General features: G+C 44.5%; 1 protein-coding gene across 1 annotated transcript; it reads right to left on the bottom strand.

The window, feature by feature from the left end:
* Nucleotides 1–11,930: 11,930 nt before the first annotated feature.
* LOC114603449 (phospholipase A2 inhibitor gamma subunit B-like) lies at nucleotides 11,931–19,702 on the bottom strand. The gene is made up of 5 exons (XM_028742452.2): nucleotides 19,501–19,702; nucleotides 17,016–17,132; nucleotides 15,966–16,112; nucleotides 14,719–14,856; nucleotides 11,931–13,660 (listed from the first exon to the last, which is right to left on the bottom strand). Exons 1-5 carry the CDS (start codon nucleotides 19,685–19,687, stop codon nucleotides 13,455–13,457), a joined length of 795 nt encoding a protein of 264 aa, XP_028598285.2. The 5' UTR covers nucleotides 19,688–19,702; the 3' UTR covers nucleotides 11,931–13,454.
* Nucleotides 19,703–21,790: the final 2,088 nt, after the last annotated feature.

Raw genomic sequence — 21,790 nt, forward strand, 5'->3', positions numbered from 1 at the left:
AGGAGTGTTTGCAGGCTTCTTCACTAGTAATAATAATAATGATAATTTATTATTTATACCCCACAGATCTGGCTGGGTTTCCCCAGCCACTCTGGGTGGCTTCCAACAAAACACTAAAATACAATAATCTATTAAACATTAAAAGCTTCCCTAAACAGGGCTGCCTTCAGATGTCTTCTAAATGTCTGGTAGTTGTTTTTCTCTTTGACGTCTGGTGGGAGGGCGTTCCACAGGGCGGGCGCCACTACCGAGAAGGCCCTTTGCCTGGTTTCCTGTAACTTGGCTTCTCGCAGCGAGGGAACTGCCAGAAGGCCCTCGGCACTGGACCTCAGTGTCCGGGCAGAATGATGGGGGTGGAGACGCTCCTTCAGGTATACTGGACCGAGGCCATTTAATTCTTCAAATATACAAGATTTCGCTTAAATGTGCAGCGCCTTGGAACATAAACCCTGAGTAAAAGGGGGCTTGGACATATTGGGTCCAAGGAGCATCAGCAAACAAAATATCCAAGAGGCTTCCTGTCTCCATAGTCCATCTGCAGATTTTGCTGTGTTCAGGTTTTGACAGAGAACAGGTTTGAACCCTGGGTTCTGCTGAAGTCAGGTCTGTTCAGTTCCTTCCTTGTTTAAAAAACATTTGTACCTTACCCTGTCTCACAAAGAGCGGAAAGGGGCCCACATAAAAATCCAACCCCAGATGAACTACTTCAAGCATCACTTACAACATCAAAGATACATTAAAATGCTGCAAAACCACAGGATAGAAAAAGAAAAGAAAAAACATCCGCCTCAGAGTGACTGGGATAAACCAAAGAAGCTGAAGTGGTTAAAAAAGAAGCAGCCAAAAACCAGTGCAATAAAACAGCCATCTACAAGCCAAAAAACTTCTTTGAAGGGAAAGATTGTTTTAATTGTTATTTACTACTTTCTGGAAAGTTATTAAAAAGGGGAAGGGGAGACATGCTTTCTCTGGAGGAGTTCCAGTGCTTTCCTGTGTGGAGCCCATGTTCGCTTGCTATTACCTCTCTTAGACTCTCCATCAGCTTTAGAAATTTCAACCTCAGAAACAGCAGGCGTGAGAGTGAATTCCCTGCCCCCTCCTCTGCTGTAGCTTCCCTATGATTCCGTGCTTCCCCCACCCCCCTCTTTCGCACCTATCCTCCCTCCCTTATTTTAAAGACCTTCCTCCTCCTGTCTGGACGTCATTGCCAGCTGAAGAGAGGGAGAGGGAGGCAGCTGCAGCTTGGAAAAATCACCGATGTGGACAAGAAGCGGTGGATATTACACTTGGGTGTTTTAGAGTTTGCTTTTCAGAGTCTGAAGCAGGAAGGAGAGAGGTGGGATCACGTGCGAGAGAAGACTGCAGGTTCTTCTTCTGCCTCTTTTCCACTTCGAGCTGGAGATCTCCACTGCCGTTTCCTTCATCGCTCTTCGCCTCCTCTAGGATTATCAGTCCTTTGCAAAGAGGGATTCGATCACATCCCAGAAATTGCCCAGTGAAAGTGGATTAAAGCGTTCTGTCGCAACAAATCTACTCTCTCTTGAGGACTTTTTGTGGGGTGGGAAAGATGTGGAACAAATGGTTGATAAAGGGGAAGATGTATCACCAACCGCCGCAAATGCAAACCAGGATTTGGATTTATCATTGAAGTCTAACCTTCCCGCAAAACAAATTGGAACAAACGCTCCCCATAGGCTGGACTTCACCTTACCTCTGTGTAAGCTTTGTGCAAGCACATTGGACGCATGCAGCCCCATTGCTCTGCTTTTAGGATAGTGTGTGGATGGGAAAGAATAAATTAAATGGGGGTACCAAGGGGGGAAGGGGGGATGAAGTTTGGAGGTAATTCATGATCTGGCTCTGAACTGATTGCAAGAGGTAATTCTTTCATTAGCCATTTGCTCCCTCCCTGCCAAGATTGATAGATGAACTGTTGTTGGAGGCGAGGTGGGGATGCACTAAAATGAATGAGAAGACTGTCCGTAGGAAATAATGGGAGCTGCAAATGCCTTTTAACATGACGGGGCTCCATTGAAATACATGCAAGGAATGGAGCTTGAGAGGGAACTGAATGGATCGCATTGTTAGTTAACTGCATTGATGCAGAGAAACGTAAATGCTACTGTTAGGGGTCATCTACATTTCTGTTTGTTCCGTGTTTTCTTCTATTTTGTCGCATGATTTCCAGGCATGGGTCCATGAGATTTTTTTCTTTTGCCCCACTACTTCCCCACTGCTTACTGCTGAATCAGAACATATGCCAGTCCACAGAGAAAACTCGACTGGCATTTGTGCAGATTCAGTGGTAAACAGCAGGTTTTCCCAGGGAAAGGGATGGGACAAAAAAATGTCTCTCAGACCCCCTACCTAGAAATCATAGGAGAAGGGTAGGTGAGCCCTTAGACAAGGGGCAGAGTGGGCATCTGGAGACTGAAATATATAAGATAGGAGAAGATAAATTTTGGATTTGCCAGTGGAAGTAATTGTTTTGGAAGGAGGGGGAGATAACAATTATTTATGACATGTTCCCAATTAAATCTCAAACCCAAACCTATGTTGTGCTTATTTAATTATGTGGGGAAAGATAATTTCCTAGGTAAACGGAAGCCAGTTTTTTATATATACATAATTATATAAGTTATATACATGTGTGTGTTTGCATTTATGGAATTATATAAAAGCTATAAAAGGTAGGAATAAAAAAGTAAATCACTGGATTGAATTCATAGAATTGTAGATTGGTAGAGTTGGAAAGGGACCCTGCAATAGCAAGGATATGCAGTTGTCCCATGTGGGGATTGAACCTGCAGCACCACATTCTAACCAACAGAGCGATCCAGGATCTTTGGGAAGAAGCTGTAGCTCAGTGGTAGAACATCTGTTCAGGTAGGGCAGGGAAATATCTCTGCCTGAAACCCTGGAGCGCTCAGTATGTCAATACAGTGGTACCTCAGGTTAAGTACTTAATTCGTTCCGGAGGTCCGTTCTTAACCTGAAACTGTTCTTAACCTGAAGCACCACTTTAGCTAATGGGGCCTCCCACTGCCGCTGCGCCGTCACTGCACGATTTCTGTTCTCATCCTGAAGCAAAGTTCTTAACCCGAGGTACTATTTCTGAGTTAGCGGTTCTGTAACCTGAAGTTTCTGTAACCTGAAGCATATGTAACCCGAGGTACCACTGTATTGAGCTAGATGCACAAGTGGTCAGACTCAGTTTAAGACAGCTTCCTAGGGCCTTAGGGATCATCCTCACTTCCTGGAAAGCACAGGTCCAAGTGGTTTCCCCCCCTTGCCCCACTCATTTCCCAGGGCAAACCCACACTTTAGAGATAAACCAGAAGAAAATGTTGATCTGAGGAAAAGCTGAATTGCTGTGTGCTCCCAACTGAGTGCTAAAAAGTGGAATGCTGTGGCACAAGAGGAAGTCTGGATAAGCCCTAACTGGCAGGGATACTCCATTTTCAGTGGAAGAGGCATAGGTTTTGTGTGTGTGTGTGTGTGTGTGTGTGTGTGAGTGTGTGTGTGTGTGAGTGTGTGTGTGAGTGTGTGTGTGTATGTAAGGCTGTCATCATGCAGCGCCCCCTGGAGAATTTACAGTACTGCCTAACAGTCATGAATTTGCTTGAAGTCAGGAGAGGGGAACAAAAGAGAAGGCAGGTTTTTATTTGGCAGTTTTAAACAACAGCAGAAATTTGAACAAAGCAGAGATGGAATAACACAGCAGAGACGGATTTAGGGCAGTGTGTGCCATTGTGACTATTTAAAATGACCTGATTCTCTGTGTGTTTCTGCCTAGTCAGGAATAAAAAGATGGATTTTCTTTCTATATGTCTTTAAAAGGTGCTTCTAGGAAAATATGCAAAGCATTAAAGGCCATCTTTTCAAAATCAAAGGTGATTTATAAAGTCTTCAAATATATATATGGGAATGTACCCGGCAGAATCGAGTCCTTAGGTTCCTTCCAGCTGGTGAACGGAAGAGTCCAACCTGTGTGGTGATGCTCACACTCAACCTCCTTCTCTGCAGGGAACACCTTTCACAAAGGAGCAGAATTCTGCACCCTGCAGGATTGAATCCTAGGATTCCATTCTGTAAAGTGTTGCTTCTAGGGAAAGATCATTGGGAAGGATGGAGAGCCGAGCTAGGGATTCTTACCTTTTCCCATGAAGACACAGCTCTGCCCCCTGAGAGCCCTGGGATCACCTAGATCATCTGGGTTATCCAACCCAATCACATATGCAGTGGTACCTCGGGTTACAGATGCTTCAGGTTACAGACACTTCAGGTTACAGACTCCGCTAACCCAGAAATATTACCTTGGGTTAAGAACTTTGCTTCAGGATGAGAACAGAAATCGTGCAGCAGCAGCGCAGCGGAAGCAGGAGGCCCCATGAGCTAAAGTGGTACCTCAGGTTAAGAACAGTTTCAGGTTAAGAATGGACCCCCGGAATGAATTAAGTTCTTAACCCGAGGTACCACTGTACAGTATTTACACACACATATATAGAAAAAAAAATGGGACGTGGGTGGCGCTGTGGGTAAAAGCCTCAGCGCCTAGGGCTTGCCGATCGAAAGGTTGGCGGTTCGAATCCCCGTGGCGGGGTGCGCTCCCGTTGTTCAGTCCCAGCGCCTGCCAACCTAGCAGTTCGAAAGCACCCTTAAGTGCAAGTAGATAAATAGGGACCGCTTACTAGCGGGAAGGTAAACGGCGTTTCCGTGTGCGGCTCTGGCTCGCCAGATGCAGCTTTGTCACGCTGGCCACGTGACCCGGAAGTGTCTCCGGATAGCGCTGGCCCCCGGCCTCTTGAGTGAGATGGGCACACAACCCTAGAGTCTGTCAAGACTGGCCCGTACGGACAGAGGTACCTTTACCTTTATATAGAAAAAATAGTGTACAATTGAAAAAATACACAGAAAAAAGAGGGGAAGGGAAACTGTTTCTTATCCAGTAAATCTAGCCATGAGACAAAGGCAGCATACACACCCCATATATTTAAACCACATTATTTCCCCCAAAGAATCATGGGAACTGTAGTTTGTAGCTACAAATCCCAGCATCCTCAACAAACTACAGTTCCCAGGATTCTTTTATAGGGGGCAGAACCATGTGCTTTGGCTATATAAATGAATCTATTTATTTCAGTCACTGACAGAAGTGTTGGATGTACACAGCATTTGTAGTTCAGAAAGCATTTTTCTCACTTGATGTCGTCCACCACAGAATTCAAATCCATATGGCAAACTCATTAAAATGGTTAATGAGGGGAAAGTCTTAGCATTTGATAAGCTCCACCCCCAAGTGGACTTCAAGAAAGGAGTCCAGTAAAAATCAGGTCATGACAATATGGGGCAGAGAGGGAAATTAAAATATGTATACTGGAGGGGAGTGAAACTCTAGAGTGCATTCAGGGACCGTGGGTGATATTGAACTAAGGCCTCATCTGCATTATGCATTTAAGACAGTGTTATGCCAATCTGAATAAGTCAAGGCTTCCCCCAATGCATTCTGGGAACTGTTGTCCTGAGAGTTGTTAGAAAACCCCTGTTCTCCTCACAGAGCTGCAATTCCCAGAGTTCTCTGCGAAGTAGTATCGCTTGCTACCCCACTCTGAGAATTGCACCCTGGGTTTCCAGCATTCGGGAGCCAAAACATTTGACTTTCAAGGCGTTTGGGATCCAAGGTATGACTGTAATTGTTGTTTTCTGCCATCTAACATGTGAGTGTTGCAAGCTTTGATCATGTGGTGAAGGTATTGAGTTGCAAATTCACCATCTTGGAAGGGTGGTGGCTGTTTTCTTTCTCTTGAGCTCTCTGAGAGTGAGGATGTAAATGAATCTCTCCAAGAATCTGCATGGACTTAGGCAGAATATAGAGCAGGCTAGAAACAGGGAAGAGATACAGTTCGGATTTCTAAGAAGATGCTGAGCCAGTGCTGGACATTGCACAAAATATTATGGATATTTTGGATGTATCCTTTACTGTATTTTGCTATGTTTCTGAAGAAAGTTCTGTAAGTAAACTTTGCATAAAAAAATTTATGGGTTTGGACAATGATTTCTTCCAAAAAGAGTCCATTCTTATGCTTCCAGTCACTTCAAACTGTGCAATATTAATATCTGCAGCAGGTGCCAACACGGAGAAGGAATACTTTACTCTGAAGATTGATTGGTATAGACCATCAAGCTATATCGGCCAACAGAAGGGAAAACTGGGGTGGTTTCTGAACGTGTGTCTTGCATGCTTACCTCCTGTGCTCTCCAATTGAAGGTGCACAGTTTGTCAAAACCCATGGAACAAGGCGCTGTAGAACCAGTACAGGTCCCACTACTGTTGCTACAACTCTCGTCCAGCGTAGAATCCCCTAAAATGCAGTGGGAACAGGGAGTTCTTAGACCTGAGAGCCTAACTGGATGTCTGCTTGCATCTGCCTATCTACTGTCATAGTAACTATAGGGCCTTTACCAGGGTTCCACCCCACCTCTGATGCTGAGGTACTGGAGAAATGGCATTCTTCATTGTTGAGTTTATTGATTCATTTTTTAAAAAAAAAACAACTAGCCTGCTCCTCTTGGGCAAAAGAGGCTTCCAGAGTGTCTTATAGATCTGTTAAAAACAAGATGGCCCCTGCCCTCAGTCTAGGGTTGCCATATGTCCTCTTTTTCCAAGACACACCCTCTTGTTCATGGATATGTAAAATGAGGGTCATCATAGGGATCCACAGTTAAAAGTAGAAGTCGGCAAATGTGTTCTCATTTTTGCTCTTCAGAATATGGCAACCCTACATGACACTGTTGAAAAGACAAGAAGCGAAAGGAGATGGGAAGGGAGGAGGAAGAAGGAAATCTAGTTCAGTTGTCTGTTCTTAGTTACAGGCTGTTTTGGTGACCAGCTGGGATGGAAACAGTTTAAGGATCATAATTAAGCAGCCAAAAGTTGCTGGTCTTTCAACTGGTCCGATGGAGCAGCCCTGCTTCCCATCTCTTCCTCCCTCAGTTGATGGAATGGTTGCTGCCAGGAATCTGGCTTCTCAGCCAAGCAGATAGTGGCCCTCCAGCTAGTTTATGGAATTACAGTCATACCTTGGAAGTCAAACGGAATCCATTCCGGAAGTCCATTCGATTTCCAAAACATTCAGAAACCAAAGCATGGCTTCTGATTGGCTGCAGGAATGTCCTGCAGCCAATCGGAAGCTGCAGAACCCCCATCAGACGTTTGGCTTCCAAAAATAGTTTGCAAACTGGAACAGTCACTTCCAGGTTTGCAGCGTTCAGGAGCCAAAACGTTCAAGAACAAAGCTGTTTGGAAACCAAGGTACAACTGTATCTAGGGCACTACTTTTAACATCTTTTTAGTACCAGTCTACCCAAAGCGGGCTTCCTTTGCTTGCTTTAAACGTCATTGTTTTAAATGCAGCTTTCTTGGGGGCCTCTGTAGTCAGAAAATGACTGTCACTTCCTCCAACAGCAAACATAGTTGCTGATGGGTAATGGCTGCATAGCAGGAATAGGGCCACTGAGAAACAAGAGGGAGGTATCAGCATACTCTGGGGAACCCCAAGATTTGAAGTACATTTTTGAGGAGGGTGAACTAAAAGGTTGGAAAGCAAAAAAGCAAAGCAAAATTCAAAACAGGCCACAAGAGAGAGATGAAACCCAGGCAGAGGTTCTTAGCCAAGAAATGTCATCTCAAAATTATTTCGTGTGTAAACAGGCACGTTCAACAGGCATGTCACCATTTTCATCTGCAAGACACCGGCAGGGACGCTCATTCCTGCGCCAGGTGAGAGGAGTAGCCACCGCTGATGCTCTTTGACACAAGCTGGGTATTGTCAGCAACCCCCGATCAAAAAAAGATCTCAAAGACCTCCCATCTCAAGGAGCCGAACATGCTCACCCACAGCTATGGAGATGGCAAGGAGGCAGACACGCAGAGGAGTGTTCATAATTCCAGCCCAGGGCTGAGATTCAAACCACAGGGGTGCAATGGTGTCTCTGACTAGGCCAGGGCCATTCTACAGTACAAAGCAGAGAAACGCTTTCTGGAAAGAGAATGAGAGCGGCCAAACACTTTCCCTGCCCTCTGCCCTGCTCCCCTCCCACCCCATCAAAGGGACTCAGCCCAAGTTGCAGTAATATCATCACAGCGATAGCAGCTTTACAAAGGAGGCCAAACTGGACAACATCCACACGTATCCCTCTTAGGGTTTGTCCTCACTTCTGCTGTTCCCCTGCCTAGAAAGAATTAATTCTAGAGGTTTCCCCCTTGTCCTGTGCTTTTGCCTTCGCCCTGCTGCTTCCCCTCATTCCTTAGCTCTAAATCAGAACAAATGGCCACCTGCAGAAAACCTGATTGCTGTTTGTTCCAATTCAGAGGTAAGCTGCAGGTTTTCCTGGGGCGAAGCAGCAAGGCAAATGGAATGTGGATGAGCCCTTATTTTAGAATGACAGCTATTTCTGGGACAAGATGTTGGCCGCTAGAGGGAGCAACTTACTACTTGTGTCCAGGCGAGCTCAGCAGAGACTGCCTGGAAGTTTCTCTCTCTCTCTCTCTCTCTCTCTCTCTCTCTCTCATTATTTTTCTTCATTGCATTTATTTATTTATTTATTTATTTATTTATTTATTTATTTATTTATTTATTTATTTATTTTAACAATTATCACCACACATAAATCATAATTGTTTTCCAAATAGGATCCTCAGAATCCTAGAACATCTGTCCCTCCCCCCCCCCCATGGTTTCCCTGGATATTCTTTTCAAACTGTATTGTACCATATTTTCCGTATTTTCTTAAAACTCCATTTTTATCCTAATTCTCCCTTCATTGCAGGTGTTTTTTTTAAAAAAATAATACTGCCATTGTTTTTAATTGTTTACAGTGTTCTTTCAAGTAACATAAAATTTCCCCATTCTTTATTAAATTCATTGTCCTCTTTTCCAGGTCATTTTCGCCATTTTGGCATAGTCTATCATCTTTATCAACCATTCTTCTTTTGGAGGTAATTTGACCTCCTTCCATCTTTGGTCAAGTAGCATCTGCGCAGCTGTTGTAGAGGCTGCCTGGAAGTTTCTCATAGCCATTGATTTCAGTAGGTCTGCTCTAACCTTGACAAACACTGGTTATTGCTCCAAGCACACTAGGTCCAGGACCTTTCAGCAGCATGAATCTGGGAAGTCCCTTAGGGAAGAGGGGTTGAGATGCTTTTTTAAAAATCTAAGGGTCACCTTCTCTGATGAGTGGTAGCGGGAGTGGCTAGAGACAAAAGTGGGCAGAGCAATGCATGTGATGTCCAGTCACATGGTGTGGTGCCCAGTGGGGGTGTGCACAAGTATAGATATGCTCCTGTGTATAAATATATGTATAAAAGGTAAAGGGACCCCTGTCCAGTCGTGATTGACTCTGGGGTTGTGGCGCTCATCTCGCTTTATTGGCCGAGGGAGCCGGCATACAGCTTCCGGGTCATATGGCCAGCATGACAAAGCCGCTTCTGGCGAACCAGAGCAGCACACGGAAACGCTGTTTACCTTTCCACCGGAGCGGTACCTATATATCTACTTGCACTTTGATGTGCTTTTGTGTTTTTTTTTAAATAATTTTTTATTAATTTTCCAAACACATAATAAAAACAAACAATACACAAAACAAAAACATACAAACATATAAACATGTATAATTTCATAATCTTATTTTCATACACCTTACTTCCCGGACTTCCCCATACCTCCCCTTTTCTGCATCCTTGTTTTACATTTCTTCAGCAACTCCTCCAATTAACTAATTATTTAATTCACTTTCATTGAATTCTTTTTTTCTTTAACTTATTGATTACAGCTGCAATTCTCTATTTCTTAGTTCCTTAACATCTTAACTCTCCTCAATTTTACAGCAATTTTTAAGATATATTTTAAATTTCTTCCAGTCTTCTTCCACTGTCTCTTTCCCCTGGTCACGGATTCTGCCGGTCAGCTCTGCCAGTCCCATATAGTCAATCACCTTCGTCTGCCATTCTTCCACAGTGGGTAGTTCTTGTGTCTTCCAATACTTTGCCAGAAGAATTCTTGCTGCTGTACTGGCATACATGAAAAACGTCCTATCCTTCCTTGACACCAATTGGCCAACCATGCCCAGGAGAAAAGCCTCAGGTTTCTTAGAAAAAGTCCACTTAAGGACTTTCTTAATTTCATTATAGATCATTTCCCAAAAGGCTTTAATCTTCGGGCAGGTCCACTTTTGAACTGCTAGGTTGGCAGGAGCAGGGACCGAGCAATGGGAGCTCACCCTGTGACAGGGATTCGAACAACTGACCTTCTGATCAGCAAGTCCTAGGCTCTGTGGTTTAACCCACAGCGCCACACGCATCCCCCATATATGTATACCATATATCAATTAACAAAATACCTTTTGTTTTAACATGTTGCATTGAGGACTTCCCATCTCGACCGACTCTCCAAAATGCTGGAACACCACAGCAGTTAAGGTCCTGTTATCCTCTGTAGAGGTTCGTTCAGCCTGGAAGATCATCGTTCAGCTATGGCAAATGCTCCATTTTGTCCTGGACGTTCCAGCTTCTGTGTTCTATAACTGCCGCTGCAGCACAGCTCTGCTTCATTCACATCAGAGCAGATTGGAGAAGGCAGAAACTGAAACATTTTGTTTAAGCTGCTCCAGAGGGTAGGGCTCAGACCGATGGATTCGAGTTTCAAGAAAGGAGATTCCCACTAACCATTAGAAATTGAGCTGTTGACAGTGGAACTGACTATTTTAGAAAGTGGTGGACTCTCCTTCATTGAAAGTTTTAAAGCATCTATCAGGGATTCTTAAGCTGTGATTTCTATATTGCAGGGGGTTGTACTAGATGACCCTTGAGGAAGTGGCGTAGCATGGGTTGCAAGTGCCCGGGGCAAAGCAAGTATTCTCAGCACTGCCTGCCAACAGGCTGGAACAAAGGGGAAATAGCTTAGTGACCTACCCATTCTTGACCTTATATCCCATTACAGACCAATAATGCTCTGCAGATTTTCCACCTTTATTTCCCTCCACCCCCATAGCTCCCTACAAATGAAGTCTCAGGTCTGAATGTTTATTTCAGAGCAGCTGCAGGGAACCATTGATGAAAGGTCTCTAGGGAAGTGGGGAAATCTTATTTCCTATTTGGATAAGGCTCCTCATAATTGTTTAATGCTTTTAAGTACTGCATAGCACGTAATGTTTTTCCAGTTCTCATCCGCTTTCATGATTCATCATGATGGCATTGCACCCTAGACAATAAACACGATTATGTCTATTTCACAGTACCACCAGCAGTAGCACAGTGGTGCAGAATTATAAATTGGTTCAACATCCTAACATGGACAACTTTCATTTCTCTCTCCAAAAAAATATACACGCTTTGAAAGGCAACCAAATCAACTCCATTTACCTCTTATTTTTCAGTTGCTGCTTTGCTAATGGTGTTTTACAGATTATGATTGTTTTTCAAGCGATTTGTTAATAATCTTGCATGATTTATGCTTTACTTGCAATGTTCTGTTCTGTTACTGTTATTTATTGTCAGTGTTAGAAACAGAGATATGAAAGCCAGGAGCTAAATGGCACCTTAAATGTAGGTTATGAGTGCAACAACGGAATGTCTAGGTGCACTTTTGTTACAACAAGAATACAAAGCTGAAAATGAATGAACTGCAGCTAAAATATTATGTTCATTTTTCACATGGTCTAGTCCTTCCCCCTGTCCACCCCCCTAATATTCTTAAGAGGGTCTCTTCTCCAGGCTTCAGAGAGTAGATGGAAGTGGGCAGAAAAAAGGTCCACCTTTCCTTTCACTCTGCAGTTTTTATCTGAAATCTTAGACACAGTACTGCGCCCAGAGGTCAGAAACCTCTCGCGCTAATGAAATTCCCTGTCGCAAAATGCGCCTAGAACAATGGGAGTATTGAACACTGTTTATTGTTTTAAGCCGCTTTGGGATTCATTTGACTAGAAAGTAGGCTAGAAATACAAATAACAATATTTCAGTCCACAAGCAGAGCCGATGCATGCTCTTAACATTTACAATGTAGTCATTTGATTGAAAGAAATTGTCAATATACAGTTGTTTATCGTGCAAAAGCAACTCTGCTCCTGATTCCACTTTGCACTTCAACAATCAGCATTGTGACAGGCAAGCATGTAAAGAAATACACACATCATATTGTGGTTCATTATCTCATTACACAGGCCTAGAAAGTTTTATTTTTGAACAGGGTGGAGATTAGGGACAGACAGACAATTAGATATGTGAAAGGTGCAATCCTATGGTCCCTAAGAGAGCATCCCAGTGACTAGTTAGTTGGGTGGTCCGTCCTTCCTTCCTTCCTTCCTTCCTTCCTTCCTTCCTTCCACCCCATCCTGCCATCAACCTAGGTCCAGGGTGCCTCAGGAATCGCTTGAACCCTTATATCCCCAGCTCAAGCAATGAGATCATCTGCACAGGCACACCAACTCTAGGGGCCCGAGGTGTCTTTGGCCCCCTCCATATTTGTTGAAAGTGGGCCGAGCCCCTTCCATGTTAAGGAGGATCGCCGCATGTCGTGCGCATGCGACACCACACACATCAGGCAACAAACATTGCAGCTTCAGCAGCCGGCTCCTCCGGAGCACTCAGCCTCCTCCCAACAGCACAACAATGCAAGCATGGCGCATGCATGATGTCACACATGCACACCACATGCTGGGCCCCTCAGTCTTGGGGAGGGGCCGACAAACTGGCACCTCTGCATTTGCATGAGTGTTGTTGCTCATTCCCCAAGTTTGTAATGTGTGCTTGATGACATCATCAGCCCAGCCTTGTGGAACACTGCAACAGAGTTCAGCAGGTGCCTTTTCTTCCAACTTTTAAACTCCTGCTGAAATCTTTCTATTCCCCCAGGCCTACGCAGGCAATTAAGAATACAGCTTTCTACAGTGGTTAATTGGTGTCTGTTTTTAACTTTTTCATATGTTTTTACTGTATGGTTTTACGCACTTTGTGGATTTTAAAAAATGAAATAGCAGTCCATAAGTAGATTTTTTTATAAATATTTGTATCGTTGTCCAACAATATCTGGAGGGCTTCAGGTTCCCCATCGCTGAACTACAGCAGCAAAGGAGTTACTATTCAAAACATGTTTCCTCATCAACTGCAGCATTATAAATGCTACACGTGTGTCCGTTCTCCTTCCAAAATAAAAATAATAAAAATAAAATAATTGTATTTCAATATTTTGTTGGAAACTGCCCAGAGTAGCTGGGGAAACCCAGCCAGATTGGGGGGGGGGGGTATAAATAATAAATTATATATACAGGAAGCGCTCTTTCTTTTGAAAATATTTCCTGGAAGATTTGACTCTCTTAGCTCTACATTCTTCACAAAAAGGCAACATTCTGGATAACGCCTGAGCAGAAAGGAGAAATTGCTCAGGTTTATCATGCAGGGATCACGGAAGGCGTGTCACAAACAGGAGCCCAGCATGGCTGGAGAGGAAAAGTCCAAACAATTCTGGAATGATGCTAGCTGCTCTGGAGGCTAGTACACAATGGCTTGTCTCAAGTAACCTCATCTTGGCCGCAGAGGCAAACTTCTCCATCTGATCACAGTAAGCCTTGTTTGCACACCCCTTCATGACGGTCACAGTGTTCCCTCCTGCAGAGAGAATTTCAGGAGACGGCAGTCAACATCGGGAGAATGGAAGGGCCCTGAAACTCTTCTCTCTCTCAATAGCTCACATGAGACTCTTGATCTCAGGGTCGTGGGTTGGAGCCCCACATTGAGCAAAATGATTCCTGCACTGCAGGGGGTTGGACTAGATGACCCTCGGGATCCCTTCCAGTGCTACAATTCTCTGATGCTATTCTTAATTCTCTATTTGGCCAAGAACCAGATGCAGGAAGTGGAGAAGCTAGGACAGAAGAGGCCTAGAATAAAGGGTTGCCATCTTTGCTTTGGCAAAATACGGGACAGGGCTGGGTGGGGTGGTTGGGGGGCAATTTTTTTTCTCCATCTGGTGCTGAAGGGACTTCAAAGCAATCTGTTGCAATCTCTTGCAGCCTAACAGGGTGCCCCCCCTGGAATTTGGTACACATATGTGTAAACACACATACACATGAATTTATAAATATGTCTGTGACTGGCTACCCAGAGCTTGCATACATGCCTGTTCACACACCCTTTTAAAGACATGCATTTGAAGAGGTTCCCTAACCTGGTGCGCGTGCGCGCGTGCACACACACACACACACACACACAGAGAGAGAGAGAGAGAGAGAAGACCTGAAATACAGAACAAAGCTGTATCATCACAGGACGTAGCATTTTACATTGAAATACAGGACAATCCTGTATGATACAGAACAGGTGGCAATCCTCAGGGGCTATTGCATATGAAAGCTGCTGTCAAAACTACCCAAGGATGTGAAAAGGGACTTAGGTCACATTCTGGGAACTGTAGTTTGTTAAGGGTGCTGAGAGCTTTTCCCCTCATGGAGCTACAATCTCCAAGGTTCCCTGGGAGGAGAGTGTTGCTTGCTAAACCATTCTGGGAATAGTTAGGAGGTAATTCCCGCTACTTCCCCAAGCTACAATTCCCATAGTGGTTTAACAAACAAATCCCTCTTCATGTGTAAAGTTGAAAATACACAGAAGAAGCAGGGAAGGGGAGATGTTTCTTATCGGATAACCTTAAGCGCGTCAGAATGACTTACCTGTACTTGGGGTCTGAAACAACTGAGCACAATAGAGCTCATCTCCGGAACATTCCATAGACTCTTCCACACACACACCATGCACAGAATAGCAAGACGGGCATCTAAATCCATTAACTGTGTTTTTTCTAGGACCCACTGCAAGAAAGAGGAGACAGGTAGACCCGAGATAAGATAAGACATTACAACCAAATTATTATTATTTATGGCATTTGCATATCACTGTCACACACAGAGAAGTTCTTTGCACCTCTCCTCTGTTCAGAACAGAGTGGAGGCCCAGCCCACTGGTACCCATTGAAATGCAGGCATGTCTTAGGGTGTATCTTCAAGGAACAAGAAGTTAAGTCAGCAGAAGCAGGAAATGAGGAGGAACAGCAAACAGCCTCTCCTGAGAGCCAGTGTGGTGTATGGTTAAGAGTGGTGGACTCGTAATCTGGTGAACCAGGTTCGCTTCCCTGCTCCTCCACATGCAGCTGCTGGGTGACCTTGGGCTAGTCACACTTCTGTGAAGTCTATCAGCCTCACTCACCTCACAGAGTGTTTGCTGTGGTGGAGGAAGGGAAAGGAGATTGTTGGCCACTTTGAGACTCCTTAAAGGTAAAGGTAAAGGGACCCCTGACTGTTAGGTCCAGTTGCGGATGACTCTGGGGTTGCGGCGCTCATCTCACTTTACTGGCCGAGGGAGCCGGCATACAGCTTCTGGGTCATGTGGCCAGCATGATTAAGCCGCTACTGGCAAACCAGAGCAGTGCACGGAAACGCCGTTTACCTTCCCACTGGAGCGGTACCTATTTATCTACTTACACTTTGATGTGCTCTCGAACTGCTAGGTGGGCAGGAGCAAGGACCAAACAATGGGAGCTCACCCCGTTGCGGGGATTCGAACTGCCGACCTTCTGATCGGCAAGCCCTAGGCTCTGTGGTTTAACCCACAGCGCCACCCGCGTCCCTTTGAGACTCCTTAGGGTAGTGATAAAGCGGGATATCAAATCCAAACTCTTCTCTTCTTCCTGCATGGTAGAGTTTTGAGAGGTGCCCTAGTAGTTACCGGAGGGCATATTGGTGCCCTTGAGCAGCACCTCGGCAAACCTTGGATCAAGCCATTCACTGATACAAGCCCAGTGAGATTAAAATGGAACAGGTGTGTGTGGAAGAAAGAAGACATTGGATAGTCATTGTCCGTCCCGTCCCCCGACTTAAATATGGTAAGCAGGGAGAGATAAGGAGGTGTCAAAGTGACCTACAGGGGTTAATGCTCTTGCAGTCATCTGCTGCGCAGCACGAAATCTTGCCCAGTATTGTCCGCCTCTTGCCCATATTGAAAACTGCAAGTTCTTTGTCACAGTTGTTGGATTGGGTGCAGTTCTTCACAGTGGTCTGTTTATTTTGTCCTGTAGGGATAGGAAAAGAGTGGTAATGTTTGATACAGCAGAGAAGTATCCGCTGCAAAAAAAAATCCTGATCACAGAGCTCAACATCTTGTTGCCCTAATGTTATTATGGACCTGGTTGCAGCTACGGTTAGGTCCATCGAGCCCACTTTTGTCCATCAATCTGGCTCCCACCAGATGGTTGGGACTACAACTCCCATCAACCCGAGGTAGCACCGCTGGATTCCCCCACCTCTGCCCCCTGCACAGTTATTATTTTGTCTTCATTTGCTAAATTTGTACCCTGCCTTTCCACCAAATGGTGTTCGAGGCAGTTAACAGTAACAATACAAATAGAATAAAATAGCAATAATACATTGAAGTCACCATCAATACAATCAACAAAGATACCAGTTTAAACCAATTTTGATGGCTGATTGGGGGAGTTACCTTTCCTTGGCAGACACATGCCCTGGTAGATTTTAGACACTCAAATTTCAGCGGTCCCAAAATTTGGAACCCCACTACCTCTCGTCTTCTGATCTACCTCACTGTGGCAGCAAAACCTGTGCAACCCTCTTCTTGGCTTAGTGCCCAGTGCAGACAAACAAGTCAGACTCTCCTAAATCTCCCTCTGCCTGCCCCTTCCCAATACATACTCTGGGAGGCCCTGCAGAACACATTTAGGGGTGGACAGCAGGGGAAGTCCTGCTGTTCAAGCATAACAGCTCTCAGTTCCTTTAGTGAACTACATTTCCCAGGATTGTTTAGGGGAAGTCTGTTTAAAGCGGTAGGATACTGTTGTGAATGTAAGGCACAGATGAGGAGTAGCTATCCTGCATGATCAAATCAGCCCAGGTGCACGGAAGAGAAAAGTCAAAACAATTCCAAACTTTCCCCACAAATTCAGGCCCTTTGCCCTTACCGAATGACCTCTCCAACTGAAGGACACCACATTCTTCGTAATCAATGGGGCAAGTTTGCCTCTGCCCTTGGCAATTCCTTCCAGTTGTTTCACAACTCCAACACTCCAGGGAAAACCCTTAAAGGAAAAGGAAAACAGGTGTCAGCCGGCTTCTTTAATTGTCAGGACTAAAAAAAAGCCACGGAACATTTTATTTATATTTATATTAGTTATTTTAGTTCATCAAATTTATAAATCACTTGATTGGTTTTTTTAAAAAACCCTCACCTCAAGGCACTTTACAAAAAGAATAAAACAATAAAAAGAGTTTAAAACAGCTTTATAAAACCTTCCAAAAATATTTAAAATCCACGGCAAGTTTTTTAAAAAAAAGAACAAAACAAAACAAAACATTGAAACACAAATCAACTTTCTGTGGTTCCGGGTAAAGGTAAAGGTAAAGGGACCCCTAACCATTAGGTCCAGTCGTACAGCTTCCGGGTCATGTGGCCAGCATTACTAAGCTGCTTCTGGCGAACCAGAGCAGTGCATGGAAATGCCGTTTACCTTCCCGCTGGAGTGGTACCTATTTATCTACTTGCACTTTGATGTGCTTTTGAACTGCTAGGTTGGCAGGAGCAGGGACCAAGCAACGGGATTCGAACCACCAACCTTCTGATCGGCAGGTCCTAGGCTCTGTGGTTTAACCCACAGCGCCATCCGCATCCTGTGGTTCCGGGTAGGCTTGTTGAAACAGAAATCATTTTAGCAGTAATCATAAAGAGTACGGTGAAGGAGCCCACCTGATGTGAATTAGAAGCGAGGGTCAAAGTATGGGTGCTTCTGCACTGAAAGGTCAGCTTCTTTAAAATATCCTGCCCTTCTTACCAAGTTTTTTAGTTTTTAAAAAAACTTAGAAACAATTCCAATGCAGTTGGGAAAGTTCTCAGCTGAAAAGACTTGGTGGAAGAAGAAGAGTTTGGTTTTGATATCCCACTGTATCACTACCCTAAGGAGTCTCAAAGCGGCCAACAATCTTCTTTCCCTTCCTCCCCCACAACAAACACTCTGTGAGGTGAGTGGGGCTGAGAGACTTCAGAGAAGTGTGACTAGCCCAAGGTCACCCAGCAGCTGCATGTGGAGGAGCGGAGACGCGAACCTGGTTCACCAGTCTACGAGTCTACCACTCTTAACCACTACACCACACTGGAAGGGTAAGGTTTTCAGTAGGTGCCCAAAAGACAACAGAAGTGGAACCTGTTTAATAATCAAGGGGAAGGCATTCCAAGGGGCAGATACCACCACACTAAAGGCCCAGTTCGTACACTGTGTGGAACGGATGTCCTGATTAGGTGGCATCTCCAGGAAACCTCACTTACAGAGCACAGTAACTGGCTCGGCATACAAGGGATGTGACGATTAGGTTAGGAATATGGGGAAAACTTAAAGGCAAACTGATCCTATGTAAGTGCTTTGCAAAACAATGTACAAACCTTCAGGCCCACTAGCGGAATGTGTCTGTTGTTTTAAACAGAGCACTCAGAGGCAAAGTAATGCTAGGAATCAGAATCAATCAATACAATAAGCAAGATATTTGGGGGGAGGCTGGAGGCGAGTGTTGTTTATTCCACTAATGCATTTGAAATATTTATAGGCTGCCTTTAACGGCTGGAAGTCTCCCAAGGCAACTTTGAGTAAAACATAATAACCTAATAACAAAGCAAAATAAATAAATAAACGCTTAAGCACAAAAGTAACCCCTAGCAGAAATAGCCTATATTCCAATCCTCGTCAAATAAGAAAACAGTAAATGATATATATAGCTTGAGCACTTGAAACAACACTGAAACCACGGCTCTGCAGTAGCGCCTATGTTTTAAGATTCATATTGTTTGCTCTGTTCACAGGGCATGAGAATGGAGTGTGTCCTTATTTCTCTCGTTGTGCCCTCCCTCCCACTTTCCCGCACTGAGCACTGGTCCACACAGCTTTCCCCCAGGAAAACCCACCGTTTACCACTGATTCAGAATAATCGGTTTTTCCACAGGTAGACGTTTGTTCCGATTCAACAGTAAACAGCGGGTTTTCCCAGGGGAAGCGGAGGGACAAACAAAAAACCATGTGGACCAGGGTCTAGAAAGCATGGGACAAAGCAAAAACCTCTCCGACCCATGCTTTCTAGAATGAGCCCTGAACAGAACGCTGGGGACCCATGAATCAGGGCCATTTCTTAAGTGCTTCAAGGACTCCGGGGGACACAAAGGTCCCAAATCAAATTAGCATCAAGGTACCAAGTGCCTCTGGGCAAATTATGACAGCAAACAGCTGTCGTCACACTGGGAATTTCGGCATGCCAGCTGAACCATATGCAAACCTTAAAAAAAAAAGTTTTAAAAGTGGAGGAATGGACAGGAGACCCAGTGCTCAGCGCATACAAGCCAAAGTTTGGTCCTGCACCTCTCTGAGCCCCACCACCACCACCAACCATGAATCACAAAACACTTACCTGCAGGTATGAAAATATAAAGGAGGCAGGTGAGGAAAGCACTGCTCATGGCACCAGACATCTGTTTCGAGACTAGAATTGGAGCCAGGTTTGAAAATCCGTTGCTTGCAGCAAAAGATCTTTTCATCTGAAAGAGCTGGGCTGGTTTATTGCAGACCAACACTTCCCAGAAAGAGGGAGGAGGCATCTAAGAGCTCTCCAGCGATCAAGTATATTTATGTGGTTGCCACCTAGTGTCCAAAGAGCTAGAGCGTTTCTCGAAAAAAGGTTGGAACTTGAGCATGTGTTCCCAGGAATGGTTCCAAGATGGATGTGAGACTAACACTTCCTATATATTTGAGTCCTGAAAATTTGGGTCATTCTTAATGGGGTGAAATACCATCTGAGTTCCCCCTACATAAGAGTTTTCTTTAAGGTTCATACAGTTAATGGTGCTCTAAGTTCCAAATCCATTTCCAGTCGACAACAGAAATATTGTTACGTCTGTCTTTCTGCCATTGCTCTTGATAAGTACCTGGAATCGAATTTAATTCTGACAGCATTCTGCACAGCTTTCCCTATACACCCTTTAAACTTGAGGACGAAACAAACATCTCAAAATGTCACATAGAGGAGGAAGAAAGGTTGTTTTCTGCTGCTCCAGAGAAGCGGACACAGAGCAATGGATCCAAACTACAAGAAAGAAGATTCCACCTAAACATTAGGAAGAACTTCCTGACAGTAAGAGCTGTTCGACAGTGGAATTTGCTGCCAAGGAGTGTGGTGGAGTCTCCGTCTTTGGAGGTCTTTAAGCAGAGGCTTGACAACCATATGTCAGGAGTGCTCTGATGGTGTTTCCAGCTTGGCAGGGGGTTGGACTCGATGGCCCTTGTGGTCTCTTCCAACTCTATGATTCTATGATTCTATGAAAAGGTATGCATTCTCTCAAAGGGTCATGTTCCCTTATTAACACATTAGCCATATGTTGTATCTGGAAAAACTAAAACCCTGGTCATTGATCTCAACCCAAATAGAGAGTTTTCACATATGGATTAGAGCCCTGAATATATTGTTTGGGGGGTGGGGGTGGGAGAGAGATTATGTCCCAAAAATGCACAAAAGTAGTGTCCAAAATGGGATATCCCCAGTTTTTCCAGGACGGTTGATGGGTTTGCTGTTGCAAGTCATTCTTCACAGACTTGCCTTTGGCTTACAGAATTCCCCCGGGGAACTTTGGGTTATGATCTTTGCAGGGTTATTTTAAAATGAAAGTTGAGAGGCTCTTAACGTTGGCCCAGGCCAACCTCCCATATGTCTGTAACGCCGGGGGAGACACTGTGAAACAGACACCATGCTGGATATTGTCCAGCCCATAAGTGCACGACAGTGGGAGCTGATAAGAAATGTCAGATCGCAAAGTGCTCGGCTGCACTTAAAACGTTTTAAAGCAATATGTTTAGCATCATCCAGACGGAAAGCATCTACTGGTGCTGATCCAAACATTCTCCAGCAATAATTTGGGTCTTGGATGTGGGGGAAGGCCTGGTGGCAACACCAGACAAGATTGACAGGCCTTGATGCCTGACATGGTTGGGCAGATATCAAGGCTCACCCATCTTGGAAGGCCCACCAAGACTGATGCCAGCCTTCCTTTTTATTCCCCCCCTCTCTCTCCCTCTCTCTCTTTTTAAGATCCAGCATGTGATAGAAAAGGACCAAGTGATGTAGCATTTTGGAAAAGAAGCCTGAAAACTCATTTCATTGCTTATTACATTTTATTAAATTTCCAAAAAAATCACATATACGTACACTCCAAAACCTAAGTTTTTCTTTGCCCCTCTCCCTCCCCCACTTCCCATCCCGTTTTCCATGGTGTTTTAATTTCTCCCCCTTGTGGCACTCTGTCCTCTCTCATTTATATAATAACTACCATAGAATAATCTCTCGTTCCTTCTGTTGCTCATAGTTCAAATCCTGCTTGCGAATTCACCATGCCATAAAATTTTCTGGAAAAAGGCTTCCATTCTTCCACAAAACAATCCTCATTCAGCCTGAAAAATCATTTCGATGTGCTCTTCTTCCAGAAAGAAACTTGCCATAGCTTAATTGGAAGAATCTTGCTTTTAAAGGACATGACGTCACCTTTGGCAATAAGGCCAAAAGTGAAACAGGTAAATCACCAAATTGGGTCCTCCCTTAAAGAGGGCATGTATTGCAGTGAGACCTGGACAACCAACACCCTGTGTTGTGTGTGGGTACAATTGGTTAGCCACAACACCCGATTGGTAGGTCCCTTGAAGCTGGGTACAAT

The sequence above is a fragment of the Podarcis muralis genome, chromosome 7 (assembly GCF_964188315.1).
Source record: "Podarcis muralis chromosome 7, rPodMur119.hap1.1, whole genome shotgun sequence".
NCBI lineage: Eukaryota > Metazoa > Chordata > Lepidosauria > Squamata > Lacertidae > Podarcis > Podarcis muralis.

Coding starts and splice junctions, on each gene's coding strand:
- LOC114603449 (XM_028742452.2), bottom strand. CDS start 19,687: ATGCCTCCTCCCTCTTTCTGGGAAGTGTTGGTCTGCAATAAACCAGCC. Junction 16,113..17,015: donor TCAGTTGGAGAGGTCATTCG/GTAAGGGCAAAG, acceptor CTATCCCTACAG/GACAAAATAAACAGACCACT. Junction 13,661..14,718: donor GTTTCAGACCCCAAGTACAG/GTAAGTCATTCT, acceptor TTCTCTCTGCAG/GAGGGAACACTGTGACCGTC.